This window comes from Musa acuminata, chromosome BXJ1-1, assembly GCF_036884655.1.
Source record: "Musa acuminata AAA Group cultivar baxijiao chromosome BXJ1-1, Cavendish_Baxijiao_AAA, whole genome shotgun sequence".
NCBI lineage: Eukaryota > Viridiplantae > Streptophyta > Magnoliopsida > Zingiberales > Musaceae > Musa > Musa acuminata.
The window spans coordinates 11,993,467-12,014,937 of NC_088327.1; the positions used below are offsets into that span (position 1 = coordinate 11,993,467).

Sequence of the window (21,471 nt, forward strand, 5' to 3'; positions counted from 1 at the left end):
TCACGGATAAGATTCTAAACATGATATTTGATGTAATGTTTATGTATGTTTGTATCTTTTAGTATGTTCATACCTTGCATAGCATGTAGAGGAACGATTAAATGCTTAACAATCTCATTTTAGTTGGGTTTGGTAGTCGTTTTAGGCTTGTAAATAAAGGTTGTGTCATGTGGACACTTAAGAGAGATACTCGATCTGTAATGAATCATTTTGATCCTTTGTTGTATAACCGTTTAGATCTTATAAAGTCTGTTTATAATTTACATTGGCTATGAAGTGTTTTCTAAAATGTTTGCTTGTGGATCCCGAGTGAGGCGCTTTCTCTAACATGTTTTCTCTTTTGTAGGTCCTAAGGGACCATGGGAGATTTCAGGGATGTTGACCTTTACGGACGGACACGTAAGGGTGCTGCACAACTTAAGCAAAACCAGTTAAGTCCGTGACAGATGGTATCAGAGTGGGATAAGCACTCACAGAAACATTTGACATGCAAACATGGGAGACCTAGCGGGGCTGCGTTTAGGGTAGCTAGCACGTACGACCGTTTGGGGGAAAATAAGCATAGAGATATAGGGAAAAGGAGTCATTCGGATAAGCAAACATTTGAGATTGGCATTCAGAGAAATGATCAACCCTTTATACAAGAGGCACCACAAGAACAAGTTTGGAAGAATGCGTAGCACACAAATGTTGGGATGGCTAAGTTCGAGCTACAGCTCGACGTTGACAACCATATTTGATGGTGTTCAAGACAAGCGAGGTGCTTGGTAAAGGATGAGACCATGCAAGGTGGAATGAGTTGCTCAGTAACCGAAAGAGTTGTGCAAAGCTCATAAAGGTGAGGGGAATTGCTAACTCGAAGAATTCAGTACTCATGCAAGGGCTTGTATGCGGATGATGGAATGTTCGTGGTCATCCCAAGGCGATCGAAACTCAGCGTTATGGAGCATTAAAACTTTCTCTTCAGTATGAGAAGGATACATCCGTAGGAGGCTGAAGTATGCAGCGAGTTCAGCATATTGCTAGGCCTTGAGTGATGTAGCGGGGGCTGTATTAATGTGGAGTCACAATCTAGCAAGTACGTTTATAGGAGGTAGAATAATGCACAGTTTGTTCAGCAAGTCGGAGTAATCCAAGGGGATGGTGGTCTCCGAAACTTTTAGAGGGAAGGAAACGAAGAGAGATATTGCTCCAACGAGATAAATATCTAGGAGGGATAAGTCTCGACTCTCTAAAGGGAGAATCATATACAACAGACCGCACATGTTGAGGAGTACCTCAAAAACAATAACTCCACGAAGCTCAATGGACCGAGTGAGCGACGAGGAGTCATCGCATGATCTCGCTTAAGAGAATGCATTGTGAGATCAAGTATGGGAGCGACCCAAAGCAATACAAATGAAGACATATTCGGAGTCAGTATGGAAATCAGACTCAATGGAGAGCTGACCCGTGGAATGTTAGGCACCAGGGCCACCATCAACTAAATGCAAAACGAGGAGCGGAGCAACTTGGGTGTAACTTGGCGAAGTATTCAAGCCGCATGAAGGGAGCCAACATAGAAGATGGAACATAGAGTGGAGGCACAAAGCTTTCCTTGGACAAAGGTCAAGGACATGAATTCTTGTAGAGGCAAGAGCGGGATCATGTCATTCCATGAGTCCTTCATTCTGATGGAGCGGACTCATCTTGCATAGTGCCAAAGACGAAGGGAGCTTCTAGGTACATGTACCTTATCTCAGAGAAGCATTTGATGGAGGAACTAAGGAGACTCAACTTGCGGAGGCAAAGTTGGGTTCAGAAGGCCTTGGCACGGGACAAGAGGACGTAGAGGCGAGTACTCTTAAAGAATATGCCACAATGCTGTCATTCAAGTTTCTATGAAGGAAGCAATGTGAAACGGAGATTGTGCTAGTAGGGGCAGAGGCCTAGGATCCAGACAATGGTACACCAATTTCAGCGAAGTCGGTGGACTTCGGGAGCTACTATTTGACAGACTGTCATAGAGCTATGTTTCGTCTGAGTGTGACCCGAGAGCGGGTGGACGTAGGTTGATTGCCAAAAGAGCGAACAAAATCGAATGTGGAAGAGGCCTTGCGATATGTTGGCAAAAGCCACACATGGAGGGATCATAATCCAAGTTCATCCCACAAGGATTAGAATGTAATGGAGATATCACTAGGAGGCGACATGGTGCAGCAGATCATGGTGGAACAGTTAGTGGCAATACGATACACACGAATGTAGTCTCATGAGGGATTATATTATATAAAGGTATGATCAAGAACTATTAGGAGCTCCACTTCAGTGAACAACATGACGATAAGAAGGGCTATGGATTCAAGGAGTGAAAGCCATAGTACCGTAGAGGCGGGTCTTCCGTGTGTGCATTAAATTTTGCATCGGATGAAAGCCTTAGTTATTAGCATATAGGGGCTATGTACCAAGGGAAAAGTTCAAATGCAAGTAATAGTGAGTTCTATGGGAAGGATTTGATCATGCAGATGTATGATCGAAGCAACCGGAGAGTTGGACTACCCTAGAGCCCATATTTGCTTAAGAGAGCCCGATAAGTCAGAGGATAAGGCCAAGTAAGCGAACATTGCTACCAAGGAAGCTAAGGAGAACAAAGTCGATGCAAACCCTATAACATGATAGCAAAGGCCACGCATGGGAGTTGCAATCTGTCTTTCCATTAACAAAGTAGAACTGCTTGGAGAACATAGAGGTGTTGATGTGAGAAAGTGACGACGAGTCGAAAGAGACTTAGTTACCCAAAACCAAGCATTAGTTAGAATGGAGGTGGACTCGAAGGAGTGTCATAGAGGCAGATCCACCGATCGTGAAGAAAAGGGATGCAGATGCGAGGTGACGGATAGTATGGTCATCGGCATGGCAGCACCATGGTACCGTAGAGGCGGGACTTCTATGAAGTCGTCAATGTAAAAGGGGCTAAGGAGGTGGAGCATACAGGGGCAAACTCCAAGTACCGAGACAATGTTGAAGGGCAGAGGCCAAGGAACTTCGTAAGATCTGTATCAACGAGCTTCTCATCAAAATAGTCGAAAGTGAAGGACTTCAGGTCATATAAGAGTACACGACCAAGGAACGAAGTAGGCAGTATGCGGTGATATACCTTTGCTACTCAGTGGAGTAGGCGGCAGGGTTGATGAAGAATACAGTACAATCCCACTGATGACCAAAACTACAAGAGACTTGCTCCAAGTTGAGTGAAAATTTCTTGCATTCTAGAAGTTCGATGGCATTGAGAATGTGAATCACAGTAACTAACTCAATGCAAGGAGTGTAAACACTTCAAGTACTTCAAAAGTACGTACAAAGAGCAGGCGAAGGCCAATAACCAGCTCGATGCATGGAGTACAACCTTCGAGGAGACAAGCGAAGTTAAGTAACTTATGCCTTCTCAACCCTTAAGAGAATGAGTGAAACTGAGTATCCCAATTCTCTTATCTATCCAATAGAGGGGCTTTGTAAATATTCAAAGACCATTCGAAGAAATCAAATGGAAGACAATAGTTATCAAATCCTCACCAATGGTAATTAGTGCTACTGAGAGTAGATTATCTGCTTCATTTCCCAAGAGAATGCCAATCGAAAGCGAAAGTGATGTGAATCTACTTGGAAGTGACAACTAAGTGAAAGAAAAGTCGATGGACAAATTTTATGGAGGAAGAACCCAAAAACTTCAAAAAGTTTGTGAGGCAATGCTTGTTAAAGCTCCAATAAGCATCCACCCAATTCAAGTAGCATGAGACATTTGAAAGACTAGCGCATAGCAAGGATAGTTTTTTCCTTCATCTGAAGGATCCACAAGAACCAACAGGGATCAACACAACTCAGCCAACCCCACACTATAGTCAGAGTCATTGGCGAGTTGAAGCAGCATGGCGGATCAAAAGTTTGACTACTCAACAACAACAGCGGAGAGTAGTTGGGAGCCAAGAGGCACATTGTAGTTGGAGTAAAAGATTGAAGACTCAATAAAGGCGAGGAGTTGTAGTATCGGTAAAGGCTTTGATAAGGACGTTGAAGGAATGAGTGGGGAGAATGTCACGGACAAAATTCTAAATAGGATGTTTGATGTAATGCTTATGTATGTCCATATTTTTTGGTATATTCATGCTTTGCACAGCATGTAAAGGGACGGTTGAAGGTTTAACAGTCCCATTTTAGTTGGGTTTGATGGTTGTTTTAGGCTTGTAAATAAAGGTTATGTCGTGTGGACTCTTGTGAGAGATACTCAGTCTGTAGTAGACCAATTTGACCTTTTGTTGTGCAACCGTTCAGAGCTTATAAAGTCTATTTGTAATTTACATTGGCTATGAAGTATTTTCTGAAATATTTGCTTGTGGATCTCGAGTGAAGTGCTTTCTCTAACCCGTTTTCTATTTTATAGGTCCTAAGGGATCATGAGAGGTTTCGGGAAGACTAATGTTTACGAATGGACCAAGTGAAATTAAACTTTACAGGATCAATGACTATCTTACTATTACAATGTAGATAATGCTTCAAAATTTTAAATAAAAATTACTATTCTAAACCAATGATGTGTTATTATTCTACTCAATTTAAAAGCATTAGGAAAGATCTTACCATGCTACATTTACAAATATCTAATCATACCCTTAAAGCATCATTATATATAATGAAGCCTTTGGTATAGCAAGAATATAGGTTGATATCAATATTCTTTTGACTCTTTAAAGTTTTATTGGGAATCATTTGTTATATATGTATGATATACTAATAATTGATCATGCAATTGAATTATCACAACATGATGACTGGTCAATCATTTCTTAATATATACTATATGTATCTAACAAGATGGGTGTAAATCTCCATTAATCATGTGATCAGATGACTCTAAAGATTTACAATATATTAGATTGGCATGATTAATCATTTCTCAAGATGCTATATATATATATATATATCCAAGAAGATAGGTGAAAGTTCTCATCAATTGTGACCGGTTCATAAATTTACAATATATTAGATTGACTTGATCAATCATTTATCAAGATACTATATATTTTAAGAACGTAAATATAGTTCCCATCAATCATGTGCCTTATACATAAATATGAAGACATGTTTAAAGATTTACAGCATAATAGGATGAGTTGGTTAATCATTTTTCAACATATTATATATATATATATATATATATATATATATATATATATATATATATATATATATATATATATATATATATATATATATATATAGGTGGGGTGCATGTCCCATCAATCATATAACCCATTTATAAATATGAAAATATTTTTAAAATTTTATAATATTTTATATTAACTTGATAAATCATTTCTCAAGATATTATATATATTCAAGAAGTTAAGTGTCGGTCTCCGTTAATCATATGACCCTATGAAGATATTTTTAAAGATTTATAACATATTATATTGACTTAGTAAATTATTCTTTAAGATATTATATATATCGAAGAAGATGAGTACATGTGTCATCAATCATGTGATCAATTTATAAATATGAGAATATCTTTAAAAATTTATAATATATTAGATTGACTTGATCAATCATTTCTCAAGATACTATATATTATTTTCAAAAAGGTAGGTTCAGGTCCCATCCATCATGTGACTCATTTATAAATATAAAAATATTTTTAAAGATTTATAATATATTATATTGGCTTGACAAATTATTTTTAAAATCACTATATATATATATATATATATATCCTAGAAGGTGGGTACTAGTCCCCATTAATCATGTGACCCATTCATAAATAAAAAGATATTTTTAAATATTTATAATATATTAGATTGACTTGCTAAATTTTTTCTTTAAGATATTATATATATGTAAGAAGGTGGGGCAAGTCTCATTAATCATGTGATCAATTTATAAATATGATGACATTTTTAAAATTTTATAATAATCATTTCTCAAGATGCTATATATATATTCAAAATGATGGATTCAGGTCCCATTAATCATATGACTCGTTTATAAATTTGAAAACATCTTTAAAGATTTAAAATATATTAGGTTGACTTGATAAATTATTTTTTAAATTACTATATATATCCAAGAAGGTGGGTACGAGTCCTCATCAATCATGTGACTCATTCATAAATATAAATATATTTTTAAAAATTTATAATATATTATATTGACTTGGTAAATTATTTTTAAGATATTATATATATATATATATATATATATATATATTCAAAAAGGTGGGGGCAAATCCCTATCACTCATGTCATCAGTTCATAAATATAAGACATCTTTAAATATTGATAAAATATTAGATTGACTTGATAAATCATTCAATCATGTGACCAGTTCATAAATATGAAGACATTTATAACATATTATATTAACTTAGGTCAACCATTTCTCAAAATACTAAATCTAAGAAAGTGGGTGCAAGTCCCATCAATCATGTGACCCATTTATAAATATAAAAATATCTTTAAAGATTTATAATATTGACTTGATAAATCATTCCTCAAGATATTATTTATATCTAAATGACATCTTTAAAGATTTATAACATATTAGATTGATTTGATAAATCATTTATTAAGATATTATATATATCCAAGAAGATGAGTGCAGGTCTCATTAATCATGTGTCTATTTCATAAATATGAAAATGTCTTTAAAGATTTACAACATGTTATATTAACTTGATTAATCATTTCTTAAGATATTATATATATATATATTCTTTAAAGATTTTTTTTTTATGATCTTTAGTGAAGGTTGCTTCACATACTCGATCAAACACCTTAAAACTTCCCAAATTCTTGTAAGTATTTAGGCATAATCGTGGTATTGGGAAGAGATCTAACTTTCATATACATATTATCCTATTCAATGCTTCGCATCTTTCTCATGACTATGAACGGGTGACATTAATAATTGCTTAGTTTCTACTGTTCATGTCCCGTATTAACATAACTACTGTTGATATAATAAGTTAGTTCGTAATTCAGAAGGGGAAAAGAATCTTCATACTTCTTATTAATGTATTACTAATAATAATAATAATAATACATAACACTCATTCATTTTTGGATTTGGCTGAAAGCCATGTAAAGTTGACTTAGAGAACTCAAGATTTTGTTTCTATCCTATATTTCAAAGATGCGTTAGATCTCTCTTGTTTGATTATCAACAGTGTAAGATTTTTTGTTTGATTTTATGAATCGATTCATCTGATGCTCAAGTTAGTTATTTAAGATATTTTAAAGTATTATCCACGTGATGAAAGTTGACCTGAACTCCTTATCATTAGCTGTCGAATTATGATTAGTTGAAAGTATATTTCTTATCAACTTAGATTCACGAGCAGAGAGATATCGCCATCGAAACAGATGTTAAAGATGAAGCATTTTACCGTCGACTGGTTACCCTGCTTTGTCTGTGTTGCACAGCTTCACCATGTCTGATAGGAGAAGACAAATGGCTCAGCTTCTTGCTCTCTGCTTGTCTGAATTCTTTCTTCTCTTTACCTTCAGCGCCCATACTGGTGTTGCAGATGACAGCCTCTTTCGAGGCCAGTCTCTCTCTGGAGGTCAGACGATGGTGTCCAAAGGTGGCAAGTTCGAGCTGGGTTTCTTCGCCCCAGGTATCTCTTCCAAGTACTACATAGGCATCTGGTACAAGGTGTCCAAGAAAACAGTAGTTTGGGTAGCCAACAGGGAGAAACCTGTTGCCAGTGCTTCATCCTCAGAGCTCACGCTCACCGAAGATGGCAACCTTGTCCTCCGCCTCAAAGACTCGAAGAACCAGATATGGTCGTCCAATTCCTCGAGCTCCCTTGCTTCCAACTCCACTGTCGCAGTGCTTCTTGATGATGGTAATCTCGTTCTTAAAGATAATATAACTTCTGACACCTTGTGGCAGAGCTTTGATCATCCTACCAACACATGGCTCCCTGGAGCAAAGCTCGGATTCAACAAGTTGACAGGCCAAGATTGGTTCCTCTCTTCGTGGAGGAACCCAGAAGACCCTTCACCGGGAATGTTTACTCAGGAGATGGATCCGAATGGCACCGGCCAGTTGTACCTTTTGAGAGATCGGAGACATCGCTACTGGGCCTCCGGGATTTGGACTGGAGAGATGTTTACTGCCATCCCAGAGATGAAATTGAACCACTTGTTCGACTTCAGCCATGTTTCCAACGTGAATGTGAACGAGTTCAGCTACCGCGTCCTTAACACCTCCGAAACAGACAACTTAATGCTGGATTTCACTGGTGAAATGAAGAGGCAGAAATGGGACGATGAGGCCAAAGAGATGTTGCAGTTCTGCTCGCTTCCGTGGGATCCATGTGATGTCGACGGTCGCTGTGGGCCGTTCGGTAGCTGTGACAACTTCACCTCTCCTCCCTGTCACTGTTTGCAGGGATTCAACCCACGGTCACGGAATGAATGGGCCCTGGGAGATTACACCGGAGGGTGCGTCCGAAGAACCCCTCTACGCTGTGGGGAAAGAGATGGATTCCTCGAGTTACCCAACACGCAGCTGCCCGCCAGCCCCGTGCGCATGTCAACCATCGGCGGCCGAGAAGAGTGTCGAATTGCTTGCTTGCGGAATTGTTCTTGTACTGCTTATGCTTTTCACTCCAATTGTTCGATTTGGCAGGGCGACCTTGTCAACCTCAAATATTTGGGTTCGAGCAACGGAGCAGAATCAGGAGCCATTTATGTTCGTGTTGACGCTTCAGAATTGGCGGATAATGATCATAAGAACAGGAAAAAGACGGCGACGATTGTCGTCGGTGCATTGTCAGGTATTGCTGCTATCGCTGTCGTCGTCTTGCTTTTGGCCTTGAGATACCGCAAAGGGGCAACCGTCGGAGCTTCAGAAGGCGTTCAAGGTCCTCTAATTGCATTCGACTACAAGCTCATAAGAAAAGCCACCAAGGGCTTCTCCGAGAAACTCGGGCGAGGAAGCTTCGGGTCGGTGTTCAAGGGAGAGCTGCCGGACTCAGGCGCCATAGCGGTGAAGAGACTGGAGAGCGTAAGGCAGGGGGAGAAGCAGTTCAGGATGGAAGTGAGCACCATCGGGACGATTCACCATGTCAATCTGGTCCGCCTCCGTGGCTTCTGCTGCGAAGGTGACAAGAGGCTGCTCGTCTACGACTACATGCCGATGGGCTCATTGGAATCCGTTCTGTTCGCCGATGGCCGCGAAGCTTTGGACTGGAAGAAAAGGTACGGGATCGCGCTGGGGATCGCAAGAGGCTTAGCGTATCTTCACGAGAAGTGCAGGGAATGCATCATACACTGCGACATCAAGCCGGAGAACATACTTCTCGACATGGATATGTGTCCAAAGATCGCCGACTTCGGCATGGCCAAGCTGCTGGGCCGCGAGTTTAGCCGGGTGCTGACGACGGTGAGGGGGACCATCGGCTATCTCGCCCCGGAGTGGATCACAGGATCCGCCATCACTCCCAAAGCGGACGTTTACAGCTTCGGGCTAATGCTGCATGAGATCGTCTCGGGAAGTCGAAACACGGAGACGCGCGAAGAATGGAATCGGTTTTACTTCCCTCTTTGGGCTGCAATCAAATTGCAAGAAGGCGACACTCTGTGCTTGCTGGATCCGAGGTTGAAGGGGAAGGCGGACGAGGAGGAGCTGAGTCGAGTGTGTAGGATTGCATGTTGGTGCATTCAGGATTTGGAGTGCAGTAGGCCGAGCATGGGAGAAGTGGTTCAGCAACTGGAGGGAGTATTAGACGTCAGCATACCGCCCATCCCTGCCTTGCTAAAGAAGCTTGTGGATGATGAGTCGGCTGAGAATAACCACTACTACACCACCATCTAGAATACATACTGGTAGTAAAACGCATTATGAATAATGAATGTTGTACTGAGGTAACACGCCTTATATGCTCTGCTGTAGCGTGATAGTATTGTAATTCCGCTAATGTTACGTTGACCGAAGATGTTGAGCAAAGCTTAATTAAATAAATAAATAGTTTATTCTAGTAGTGATTGCTCATAGCATGAATTTATCTGTTTCTTTGTCACCTATAGAAGAGAAGAAAGTGGATAAATGGATCAGTCCAAATGGACGATTTAAATTACAAATATCTTTTATGAGAAAAAGAAAGAGAATTGAATTGATCTAAATACCATTATTTAAATTATTATAAAAAAAATATCGTTAGTAATATTTTTCCCACGTTATCCGACCACAATCACGTCCTGTTGTTAGTAGTTATCATAATGCAATCAAGAATATCGTGCAGGGATAATTTACATTTTTTAAAAAAATAAATAAAAGTTAAAACTCCTTTAGAACTTTCCAGAGAGTAGTTTTAAACTCTTCCAATTTTTGAACTTAATTTTAGAAGAAAAAAAAGCATATACAACTGTTGTGGGAAACAACCTAGGAGCCGTGGCCTCGGGGCCGACGCGGCTCGGTTCGGATCCGAACGACGGGGATCTCTCCGGGGCGTCCCTTGAGCCCGCGGGGTCGGTCCGGTGCGATGGTCCGATCGGGACGGGGTCGCCGTTTCCTCCGGGCAGGGACTTCTCGTCCGCGCGTCCGACGGGGACCCTCGGCTTCGCACCTGCACAAAGGTCGGGTCGGGAAGTTCGACCCGACCCCTCCGACGATCAAGTTAGAGGATGTGGAGGGGGTTTCAGAAGAAGAAGTGTTTTGTGTCCCCCCCTCCCCCTCCTGGTGAACGAGAGGGTATTTATAGGGAAGCTTACTGTTGTTTGATGTGCCCGCCTGCAAGAGGCAGGCTGATAGCGTCTGACATGGGCGTTGGCGTTGGCGTGGCGTGAAAAACCGCGCCTGAGTAGGCGTAAATGCGCCTCGGCCGGTGTTCCGGTTCGGTTGACCGAGTGTAATCGCACCGATCGAGGCGTGAGGCGTCGGCTGACGTCAGCCGAGTCTTATCATAATTACTATCTTCATCATATTCCCCCCCGAAAAGAAGCTATACGTCGGACGTTGTAACGGGAGTTCGAGGCATGGCTTTAGCTTTCAGACGGGCTGACCGCGCAAACGCGGTCTCGGGGAGCATGGAACCGAGGAGCCGAGGAGCACGACGCAGGCGAGCGGGCCGCGCAGGTGAGTCCCAAGAAGCATGGAGCCGAGGAGCACGACGCAGGCGAGCTGGCCACGTAGGTGTGTCCCGGGAAGCATGGAGCCGAGGAGCACGACGCAAGAGGGCTGGCTGCGCAGGTGTGTCTCGGGGCATGGGGCCGAGGAGCACGACGCGGGCGGGCTGGCCGCGCAGGTGTGTCTCAGGGAGCATGGAGCCGAGGAGCACGACGCAGGCGGGCTGGTCACGCAGGTGTGTCCCGGGAAGCATGGAGCCGAGGAGCACGACGCAAGCGGGTTGGCCACGCAGGCGTGTCCCGGGAAGCATGGAGCCGAGGAGCACGACGCAGGCGGGCTGGCCGCGCAGGTGTGTCTCGGGGCATGGGGCCGAGGAGCCGAGGAGCACGACGCGGGCCGGCTAGCCGCGCAGGTGTGTCTCAGGGCAAGGGGCCGAGGAGCCGAGGAGTACGATGCAAGCGGGCTGGCCGCGCAGGTGTGTCTCGGGTCAAGGGGCCGAGGAGCCGAGGAACACGACACAAGCGGGCTGGCCGCGCAGGTGTGTCTCGGGGAGCATGGTGTCGAGGAGCACGACGCAGGCGGACTGACCGCGCAAGTGTGTCTTGGGAACATGGAGCCGAGGAGCACGACGCAGGCGGGCAGACCGTGCAGGCGTGGTCTCGAGCGTCATGCGGTCGAGTAGCACGATGTAGGCGGGCAGACCGCGCAGGCGTGGTCTCGAGCACCATGCGGTCGAGTAGCATGACGCAGGCGGGCAGACCGCGCAGGCGTGGTCTCGAGCGCTATGCGGCCGAGTAGCACGACGCAGACGGGCAGACCGCGCAAGCGTGGTCTCGGGCAACAGGCTGCTTTAGGGGGAGCTCGGCAATCTACGATTGAGGGATATGGGAAAGGCCGAGGGACACGACTCAAGCGGGCAGGCCGCGCTGAGGTGGACTCGAGCAGTCTATGGCCGAGGGGTATGACAAAGGCCGAGGGACACGACTCATGCGGGCAAGCCGCGCTGAGGTGGACTCGAGCAGTCTATGGCCGAGGGATGTGGCTCGGGTCGAGAGACACAACTCAGGCGGGTAGGCCACGCTGAGGTGGACTCGGGCAGTCTGAGCCGTTCGGGTGATCACCCGTCATTCCGAGCCCTCATTCTAGCGCCAATCTGTTGTGGGAAACAATCTGGGAGCCGTGGCCTCGGGGCCGACGCGGCTCAGTTCGGGTCCGAACGACGGGGATCTCTCCGGGGCGTCCCTCGAGCCCGCGGGGTCGGTCCGGTGCGATGGTCCGATCGGGACGGGGTCGTCGTTTCCTCCGGGCAGGGACTCCTAGTCCGCACGTCCGACGGGGACCCTCGGCTTCGCACCTGCACAAAGGTCGGGTCGTGAAGCTCGACCCGACCCCTCCGACGATCAAGTTAGAGGATGTGGAGGGGGTTTCAAAAGAAAAAGTGTTTTGTGCCCCCCCGGTGAACGAGAGGGTATTTATAGGGAAGTTTACTGTTGTTTGATGTGCCCGTAGGAGGCAAGCTGGTAGCGTCTGACATGGGCGTTGGCGTGGCGTGAAGAACCGTGCCTGAGTAGGCGTTAATGCACCTCGGCCGATGTTTCGGTTCGATTGACCGAGTGCAGTCACGCCGATCGAGGCATGAGACGTCGGCTGACGTTAGCCGAGTCTTATCATAGTTACTATCCTCTTCAACAACCATCCAATAAACGAGGAAAAAATTATAATCAAGGAAGGCTAATCGAACTAAAATTCCTAAATTTTGAATAAAAAAATGTGATTAAACAGCGATCATCGAAAACTTCGACCAGAGGAGGAAAAAAAAGGAAACTAAAAATGCAAATTTGAGCTCTCAGTGATATGGCCAATGTTTTCCACAGACGAGAAGTTCCAAAAGAGGATCATCTCTCCCGAAGGAACCCAATTGATGGCAATCTAACCGAAGCGCTCGCACCTCCGTCTTCGGGGCGGGGAAGAGAGCATCCTCCAAAGGGAGATTTCCCCTTCCCCCGAGAAGAGGACGGAGATCCCCGAGCACCGTCAAGAAAGGGATCAACAGAACCGGGAAACCGCAGGAACGGGACCCTCCTCTTCTGGCTTCAGTTTCGGTGTGGTTAAAGCAAAATAAATCATCATCGAGCTCCAAAATGGCCCATTCTAGGAGAAAAGATCGGCCTTTTAGAGATTCATTAGAACAAAAAAAATGTAGAACCCATGACAAGATGCGACGATCCATGAACATTTGGATGTCGCACTTCCATAGGCACCATTGACGTCGATCTTGCATCGCTTCATCTGACAGTTCCTGGATCGACGGTAATCGAATCCGGGTTTTTGAGACTAAAAAGAAGAGTGCAGAAAAAGAATGAAACAAGCAACGCAACAAAAGAAGAGAAACGATCAATGAGAGGTAAACAGAAGGCAAATCCAAAACCGACGAAACATGGAATCAGGCGTTGGAATTCGAAGGTGAGGAGGAGAAGAGGGGCATACGAAATTAGGGATCCGCCAATGAGGACCGCGCTATCACCATTCGAAATTACGAAAACTTCCTCCACGCGTGAACTTCTCCGACCGCGCTTTGAGATCCACAGATCAATATCATTAGGGTCATCGATAGTTGTGGTCGATCAACCAGTGTTAAATGGGCTTTAATTTGGGCTAACCCAGCCCAACAACAACAAGTCGCTCTGCTGTATGACAGAACATATTGTTGGGCCCAACGTACCTGATTGTCCAATTAATAATGCTTACTTCCACATATTTATCTTTTCAAAGTCTGAATATTTATATTTGCCATTGCAAATATTATATATATATATATATATATATATATATATATATATATGCAATTTTAACTTTGCAGAAATAGTTATTGTTGAATTATCGGCTCAACGGTCAAGTACAAGCTCTGCCTAAACCTCCTTATACAATACCGATGATGTAACATGTGGCACGTGTTCTTCATGTGGATTCTAAGATGTGGTATCAGAAATACTTCCGACACGTAATACTTCCTCCTGTTGCCGAACAACTTCTCCCATGCTCGGCCTGCCGCACTCCACAACGTGAATGCACCAACAAGCTATCCTGCACGCCCGACCGAGCTCCTTCTCGCCCGCGTTTTCCTTTGGCTTCGGATCCAGCAAGCAGAGAGTTGTCGCCTTCATGCATTTTGATTGCAGCCCAGAGAGGGAAATAAATGAAATCCGAGTCTTCGCATCTCTCCGTGTTTCGCCTGTCTGAGACCAATCTCGAACCTGTAAACGACTGCTTTGGCGGTGATGGTGGCGAAGCCTGTGATCCATTCTCAGGCAAGATAGCCGAAGGTTCCCCGACCGTCGTCGGCACCCGGCTGAACTCGCGATAGATGCGACACCTATGAGAATGACGATCGTAGGCTTCCTTCTATTCTTATGATCATTAATTATTTCTCCAAGAAACTTCCGCACGAATATAAACATCTCCTGATTGGTGTTCCTTGCTTGAACCCAAAGATTTGAGGTTGATAAGGTCACCCAGCCAAATCGAACAGTCTGAGTGGTAAGCTTAAGCAGTAGAACAATACCTCAATCATGCAATTCGACACTCTTCTCTGATAACAGCTAAGATTTTTCTTGCTAACAGCTAAAATTTCCCTCCTAACGTTTATAAATAAGGAGTACTATATCAAACGTAAGATAACATCTTTTTCGTTTCATTCCTAACATGGTATCAGAGCCCAGAAACTTGCCTTAGCAAGATTTCCACGGCGACAGCCTGCAGCGATATCATGCAGCGACACCATCTCTCTTTATCTACAGTGATTCGCTGCTGGCCGCCCAAGTTGCAACTCGCAGGACTGCAGTCAGCTGACAAGCGCACGGCGTTGAGTTGCCATCTTCTCCACTGTGACAGTGGAGTTGGAAGCAAGGGAGCTCGAAGAATTGGATGACCAAACTGGTTCTTCGAGTCTTTGTTTGAGGCGGATGACAAGGTTGCCATCTTCGGCGAGATGGAGCTCTGAAGATGAAGCACTGGCAACAGGTTTCTCCCTGTTGGCTACCCAAACTAGTATTTTCTTGGACATTATTTTTTTGTCTAAATAAAAATTTAGTTGTCTAAACTTAATGTATCTCAGTCCAAAAATAATCAAGGATATTTAATTTTCATAACATCTTTAAATTCTCAAGTGACTTTTCTCTTACCATGATTCTTTTATTACACTTTTTGAGATATATGGTATAGTTCTTTGTCAAACACATTGATTTTTTCTATCCATAATATGAATATGTTGATCTTGACATAATAAATCTTTTCCCAATCATATAAGTCATCGTTACGATGGAGCCTGAATATATTTTCTCAACATTGATATATAAAGCACATTATGAACTTCATTAAAATAGATATAATGGAGCAAGTTTATAAGCTATTTTTTTAATTTTTTAAAAACCTCAAATAGTCCAATGAATCTATGACTCAATATGCCACGTAAGTCCAATTTCATGACACATTTGCTAGGAGAAACCTATAAGAAAATATGATCTCCAGCCTTCAATTTCAAATCATATAACAATTTTAGCTACATGCATTAGAAATAGCTTTATCTATTTTAGTGTTTCTTTTATTATATTATGTCTCAAATGCTTTCTATCACTAATATCATCCCCAACATATGAGTGATTTATATTTATAACTACAATTTCCAAATGAGACCATCTTAATTTTTGCTTGATACCTATTGTATAAGCAAACTCTACCAATGATAGATTGTCTTTCACCCTAAAATTATCTCAAATCAATAACATAAAATCTAAACATGCCTTCCTTTTAACTGTCTATCTATTTGTGGGTGGAAAGCTATACTAAAATTTAAATTAGTTCCTAGAGATTCATGAAGGCTTTTCCAATAATATAAAATAAACTTGCGATCTGATACAATAATTGCTAATATACTCAAACAACCTTATCAATATATAATTTAGCTATTTTCCTTAGAGTGCTATGGAATTTTAATAGCATGAAAATGTCTTGACTTAGTTAAATGATCCACAATCACTAAAACAATATTATTCCCTTTAGTCTTTTAACAATCCTATCATGAAATCATAGAGATGTTTTACCACTTTTATTGAGGTATATGCAAAGGCTCTAATTTTCTAGGTGACTTTCTATGCTGAAATACGGCATTATAAAATATAAATTTTCTTTTGATAATATTCTAACAAAAATTTTCTAAGAGATCTTTATACATTTTAGTACCACCTGCATGTATTGTATATCCTATATTAAGAGCTTCATTCATGATTTTTTTTTTAATTTTAAAGATAAATTATATTTTAATTTTAAATATATATTATATTACTAAATCTAAAGGAACCATCGCCATGAAATTTGAAGTCTGATTGAGTTCCAACCTTCATCACTTCAAATCTTTTTTATTTGGATATCATATGATTATTTCAGGCTAAATAATATTAGTTATAAGAACTTGTGGTTCTTGCGAACACACTCTAATATCTTTTTTTTTTTTTTAATCTTCTAAGATATGTATCCTAAGTGGTTATTATTTATACGAGAATAGTTAAACTTTTTTAGCTAAGTTTATTAAGAACTTAATTTACTTTTATAGGATGATACTTTTGTAAGTATAAAAATATGTAATATACTATATTAAATATGTAAATAACCTTTATGTCTTGATATCAAATACTTAGATTTAATTAACGATGCGTACCTTTTGATGACATCTGTTCATAGATCTCTGTTTGATCTGTAAGGCACCGTCTTTAATCCAAGATCGTTGTCAATCTGTAAAGCGGAACTAGATCATTTCTCTTCTCTTCCTATCCTTTCACGGGACCACCTAAATTGATAGATTAGGAGAGAGAGAGATTGAGAAAAAAAGATAGTTCATACCCTTGAACTATCATTATATATAATGAAGTATTCATCGTGGTATAGCAAGAATATAAGCCGATATCAATATTCGTTTAAATGCTTTAAAAAATTTAGAATCATTTGTTATATATATGTATGATATATCGACAATTGACCATGAATTATCGTTACATATTAAAATGACTTCATCAATCATTTCTCAAGATATATCCAATAAGATAGGTGTAGATCTTCATCAATTATGTGATTAGATCATAAATATGAAGATAATTTTAAAGATCTTGGTCAATTATTTCTCAAGATGCTATAAAGATGGTGGATATAAGTCCCCATTAATCATGTAATCAGTTTATTAATATAAGGACATCTTTCAAAATTTACAATATATTAGATTGGCTTAGTCAATTATTTTAAACCTAGACATAGGTCCCTATTAATCATGTAACCATAGACATTAAAGATTTACATTTATCTATCATTTCTCAAGATATTATATATATATATATATATATATATATATATATATATATATATATATATATATATAGACTTAGTCAATCGTTCCCCAAGATGTTATATAGATATAATAAGATGGATACAAGTCCCATCAATCATATGACAAGTTCATAAATATGAAGACTTATAGCATATTAGATTGACTTGGTCAATCATTTCTCAAGATACTATATATATATATATATATATATATATATATAAGAAGATGGTTGTAGATCCCCATCGATTATTTAAATAGTTCATAAATATGAAGAAATTTCTCCATCAAACTTTACAAATTCTTAGAAGCTTTTAGGTTTAATCGTGGCATTGGGAAGAGATCTAACTTTCATATGAATATTATCATATTCAATTCTTCGCATCTCATTACTATGAACGGGTGACATCTAACTAATTCTCTTAGTGTAATAACTGCTAAGATAGTTTCAACGGTTCATGTCCGGTATTAACATAACTACTTTTAACATAACAAGTTAATTCATAATTTAGAATGTTAAAAGAATCTTCATACCTCTTCTTATTATGTTACTAATAATAATACCTAACACTCGTTCATTTTTTGATTTGGCTGAAAGGCCATGTGAACTTTACCTAGAGAACTAAAGACATTTTGTGCCTGTCATATGACTCCTTCGTCTCTACTTTAGAGAACAATGACATCTAACTAAGAATATAAATTTGAGAGATATCACCCATCGAATGAAATAAATGCTAAATGTAATATTGAAAATTGACTCATAAATAGTTATCTAGATAATTATTATTTTTTAAATAGTTATAGACATATCTTACTTAGTTTTACCTAGGTAGTTTCTGATTTTAAAAATTATGAGATAATTTTTATACCAAATTTAATCACGTGACATGATTAGGTGAAATAGTGAACATTAGATCTTATAAATAGGACCATAGTTCATGAGTTTAGATAGTGTGTGTCGTGGGAAACAACTTTGAGCCGTGGCCTCGGGGTCGACGCAACTCGGTTCGGGTCCGGATGACGGGGATCTTCCTGGGGACGCTCCTCGGGACGACCGAGGCGGTCGGCTGTGGTGGTCCGGTGGGGAGGGGGTCGCCGTTTTCTCCGGGAAGGGGCTCCTCGCCTGGGCGTTCAGTGGGAGGCCTCCATCTTCGCACCATCACATAGGTCGGGTCGGTAGCTCGGCCCGACCCCTCCGACGATCAAGTTAGTGATGTGGAGTGGAGTGGAGTGGTTCGGTCCCCCCCTTTCCTCTTCTACTGCGAGGATATTTATAGGGGAGTTTACTGTTACCTGATGTGCCCGCTTGTATGAGGCAAGTAGCGTCTGACACCGGCGTTGGAGTGAAAGATTGAGCTTAAGCAGGTCGTTAATGCTCCTCGGTCGGCGTGCCGGTCAGTTTGACCATGTGCTGTCGGGTCGTGAGGCGTCATCTGAGGTAGCTGACATCAGCCCGGGCCTTATCATAATTATTATCCTCATCATATTCCCCCCCCCCCCCCCGAAGGAGGCCATGCGTCGGTCGTTGTAACGGGAGTCTAAGGCATGGGTTCAGCTTTCAGGTGGGCTGGCCGTGCATACGTGTCTCCGGTCATGGAGCCGAGGAGCACGACGTAGGCGGGCTGGCTGCGCAGGTGTGTCTCGAAGAGTATGGAGCCGAGGAGCACGACGCAGGCGGGCTGGCCGCGCAGGCGCATCTCAGGTCATGGAGCCGAGGAGCACGATGCAGGCGGGCTGGCCGCGCAGGCGCGTCTCAGGTCATGGAGCCGTGGAGCCGAGGAGCACGACGCAGGCGGGCAAGCCGCGCAGGGGTCGTGGTCTCGGACGACATGCGGCCAAGGAGCATGGCGCAGGCGGGCAGGCCGCGCAGGCGTGGTCTCGGGCAACGTGTAGCCGAGGAGCATGACGCAGGCGGGCAGGCCGCGCAGGTGTGGTCTCGGGCAACACGCAGCCGAGGAGCACGGCGCAGGCGTGGTCTGGGTCAACATGCAGTCGAGGAGCACGGCGCAAGCAGGCTGGTCGTGCAGACGTGATCTCGGGCAACGTGTAGCCGAGGAGCACGACGCAGTAGGGCAGGCCGAGCAGAGGTCATGGTCTTGGGCAACGTGCAGTCGAGGAGCACGACGCAGTCGGGTAGGCCGAGCAGAGGTCGTGGTCTTGGGCAACGTGCAGTCGAGGAGTACAACTCAGTCGGGAAGCCGAGCAGAGATCGTGGTCTCGGACGACGTGCGGTCGAGGAGCACGACGCAGGCGGGCAGGCCACGCAAGCGTGGTCTCGGGCAACGTGTAGCCTAGGAGCACGAGGCAGGCGGGCAGGCCGCGTAGGTGTGGTCTCAGGCAATACGCAGCCGAGGAGCACGACGCAGGCGGGCTGGCCGCGCAGGCGTGGTCTCGGTCAACACGCAGCCGAGGAGCACAACTCAATCGGGCAAGCCGAGCGGAGGTCGTCTCGGGCAACACGTAGCCGAGAAGCACGACTTGGGCGGGCTGGCCGAGCAGAGGTCGTGGTCTCGGGCAACACGCGCCCGAGGAGTACGGTGCAGGCAGGCTGCGACCGAGGTGTATGGCTTGAGCGGCCAAGCCACGCAGAGGCGGACTCGGGCAGACCGCGGTCGAGCCGTGTAGATGCAAAAAAGGGGGCCAGGCCGGAGCTAACCGCGAGGTGGGAGGCGGTCAGGTAGACACTGAGCCTTCACTCGGCAGAGACTAAGGCAGGGCCTAGATTTCTTTTCACGAGGATTACATCGGATAGCCACCGCGGGTGCTTGACCTCTACTGTCGAAAGTCGCCGCTTCCCCTCATGGCTACCCAGGCCTCCACCGCGATGTACTGGTTGGCCCACTGGAGCATATCTGGCACCGTGGTGGGGGGTCGCTCCACGAGGGACCAGAGGAATCTGGAAGGTCGCAGGCCTGTCACAAACGCCTGCACTAACAGAGAGGGATGAGCGTTTGGCCACCCCCGAATTTGTGTTGTAAAGCGATTCACAAAATGGGAGAGGGGCTCGTCCTCCCTTTGGTTGAGTCCAAGGAGCAGTGCAATGGACAGCTTTGGCCGAGCATAGGCCAGGAAGTTGAGCTCGAAGTCTTTGACGAGCTGATCGAAGGAAGCGATTGTCCCGGTCTTTAGATCGTAGTACCACGTGCGGGCTGGCCCCCTCAGAGTCGTGGGAAACGCCCTGCACATCAAAGCGTCAGAGGTTCCGTACAGCGTCATTTGGGCACGGAAAGCGGCCACGTGGTTTGCTGGGTCGGTGGAGCCGTCATATGCGTCTAAAGAGGGGAGCTGGAAGTTCGGGGGAACCGTCTGATCTTGTATCTCGAGCGCGAACGGAGACCCTCGGTGTGTGTCCACCCCAAGCTCTCCCTTTGACCTGCGAACGTCCTCCTCTACTTCATCGAGCCGCTGACTAACAAGGCGTAGCTGGGCTCGCAGGGAGTCCGTTGAGTCCGGAAATAGCGCCTCGGGTTCCTAGCGACTCCTTGGGCCGGCCGCTGCTGGGTTCCCTAGTGGGGCCGATCGATCCCGAGGCAAAGTAGGGAGCTCGGGATCTAGCGTGTGGGCCCGAGCGGGCGACCCTCGTTGCCGCAGTGGTTGGGTCGCAGGGGGGTGCGCCAGACGAGAAATGAGCGGGATAATGGTTTGCACCATACCCGTTAGCGCTCGGACTTGATGAGCGAGGTCCTGAAAAGCCTCGGGCGACACGGGCAAGGGGTCGCTGGGGGCGCCCTCGGCCGGAAGCAGACCCGGGTCGTTGGACAGACACTAGTAGCGTTCCGCGGTCGTGACGGGGTGTTCGTCTCGAAGATCTCCACGCGGGGGACTTTCCCCCAGAGCTCCGATCGGGTGTGACCCCTCAGTTGCGGACTCGTCTGAGCTAGTCAGGTGATCCCTCGATATTCGGGGGCCCTCCTTCTAGCGCCAATCTGTTGTGGGAAACAACTTTGAGCCGTGGCCTCAGGGCCGACGCGGCTCGGTACGGGTCCGGATGACGG

At 44.1% G+C, this 21,471-nt stretch overlaps 1 protein-coding gene across 1 annotated transcript; it reads left to right on the plus strand.

The window, feature by feature from the left end:
* Positions 1-7,408: 7,408 nt before the first annotated feature.
* Positions 7,409-10,021, plus strand: LOC103990823 (G-type lectin S-receptor-like serine/threonine-protein kinase At2g19130). The gene has a single exon (XM_065183312.1). It carries the CDS (start codon positions 7,462-7,464, stop codon positions 9,853-9,855), a length of 2,394 nt encoding a protein of 797 aa, XP_065039384.1. The 5' UTR covers positions 7,409-7,461; the 3' UTR covers positions 9,856-10,021.
* Positions 10,022-21,471: the final 11,450 nt, after the last annotated feature.

Coding starts and splice junctions, on each gene's coding strand:
- LOC103990823 (XM_065183312.1), top strand. CDS start 7,462: ATGTCTGATAGGAGAAGACAAATGGCTCAGCTTCTTGCTCTCTGCTTG.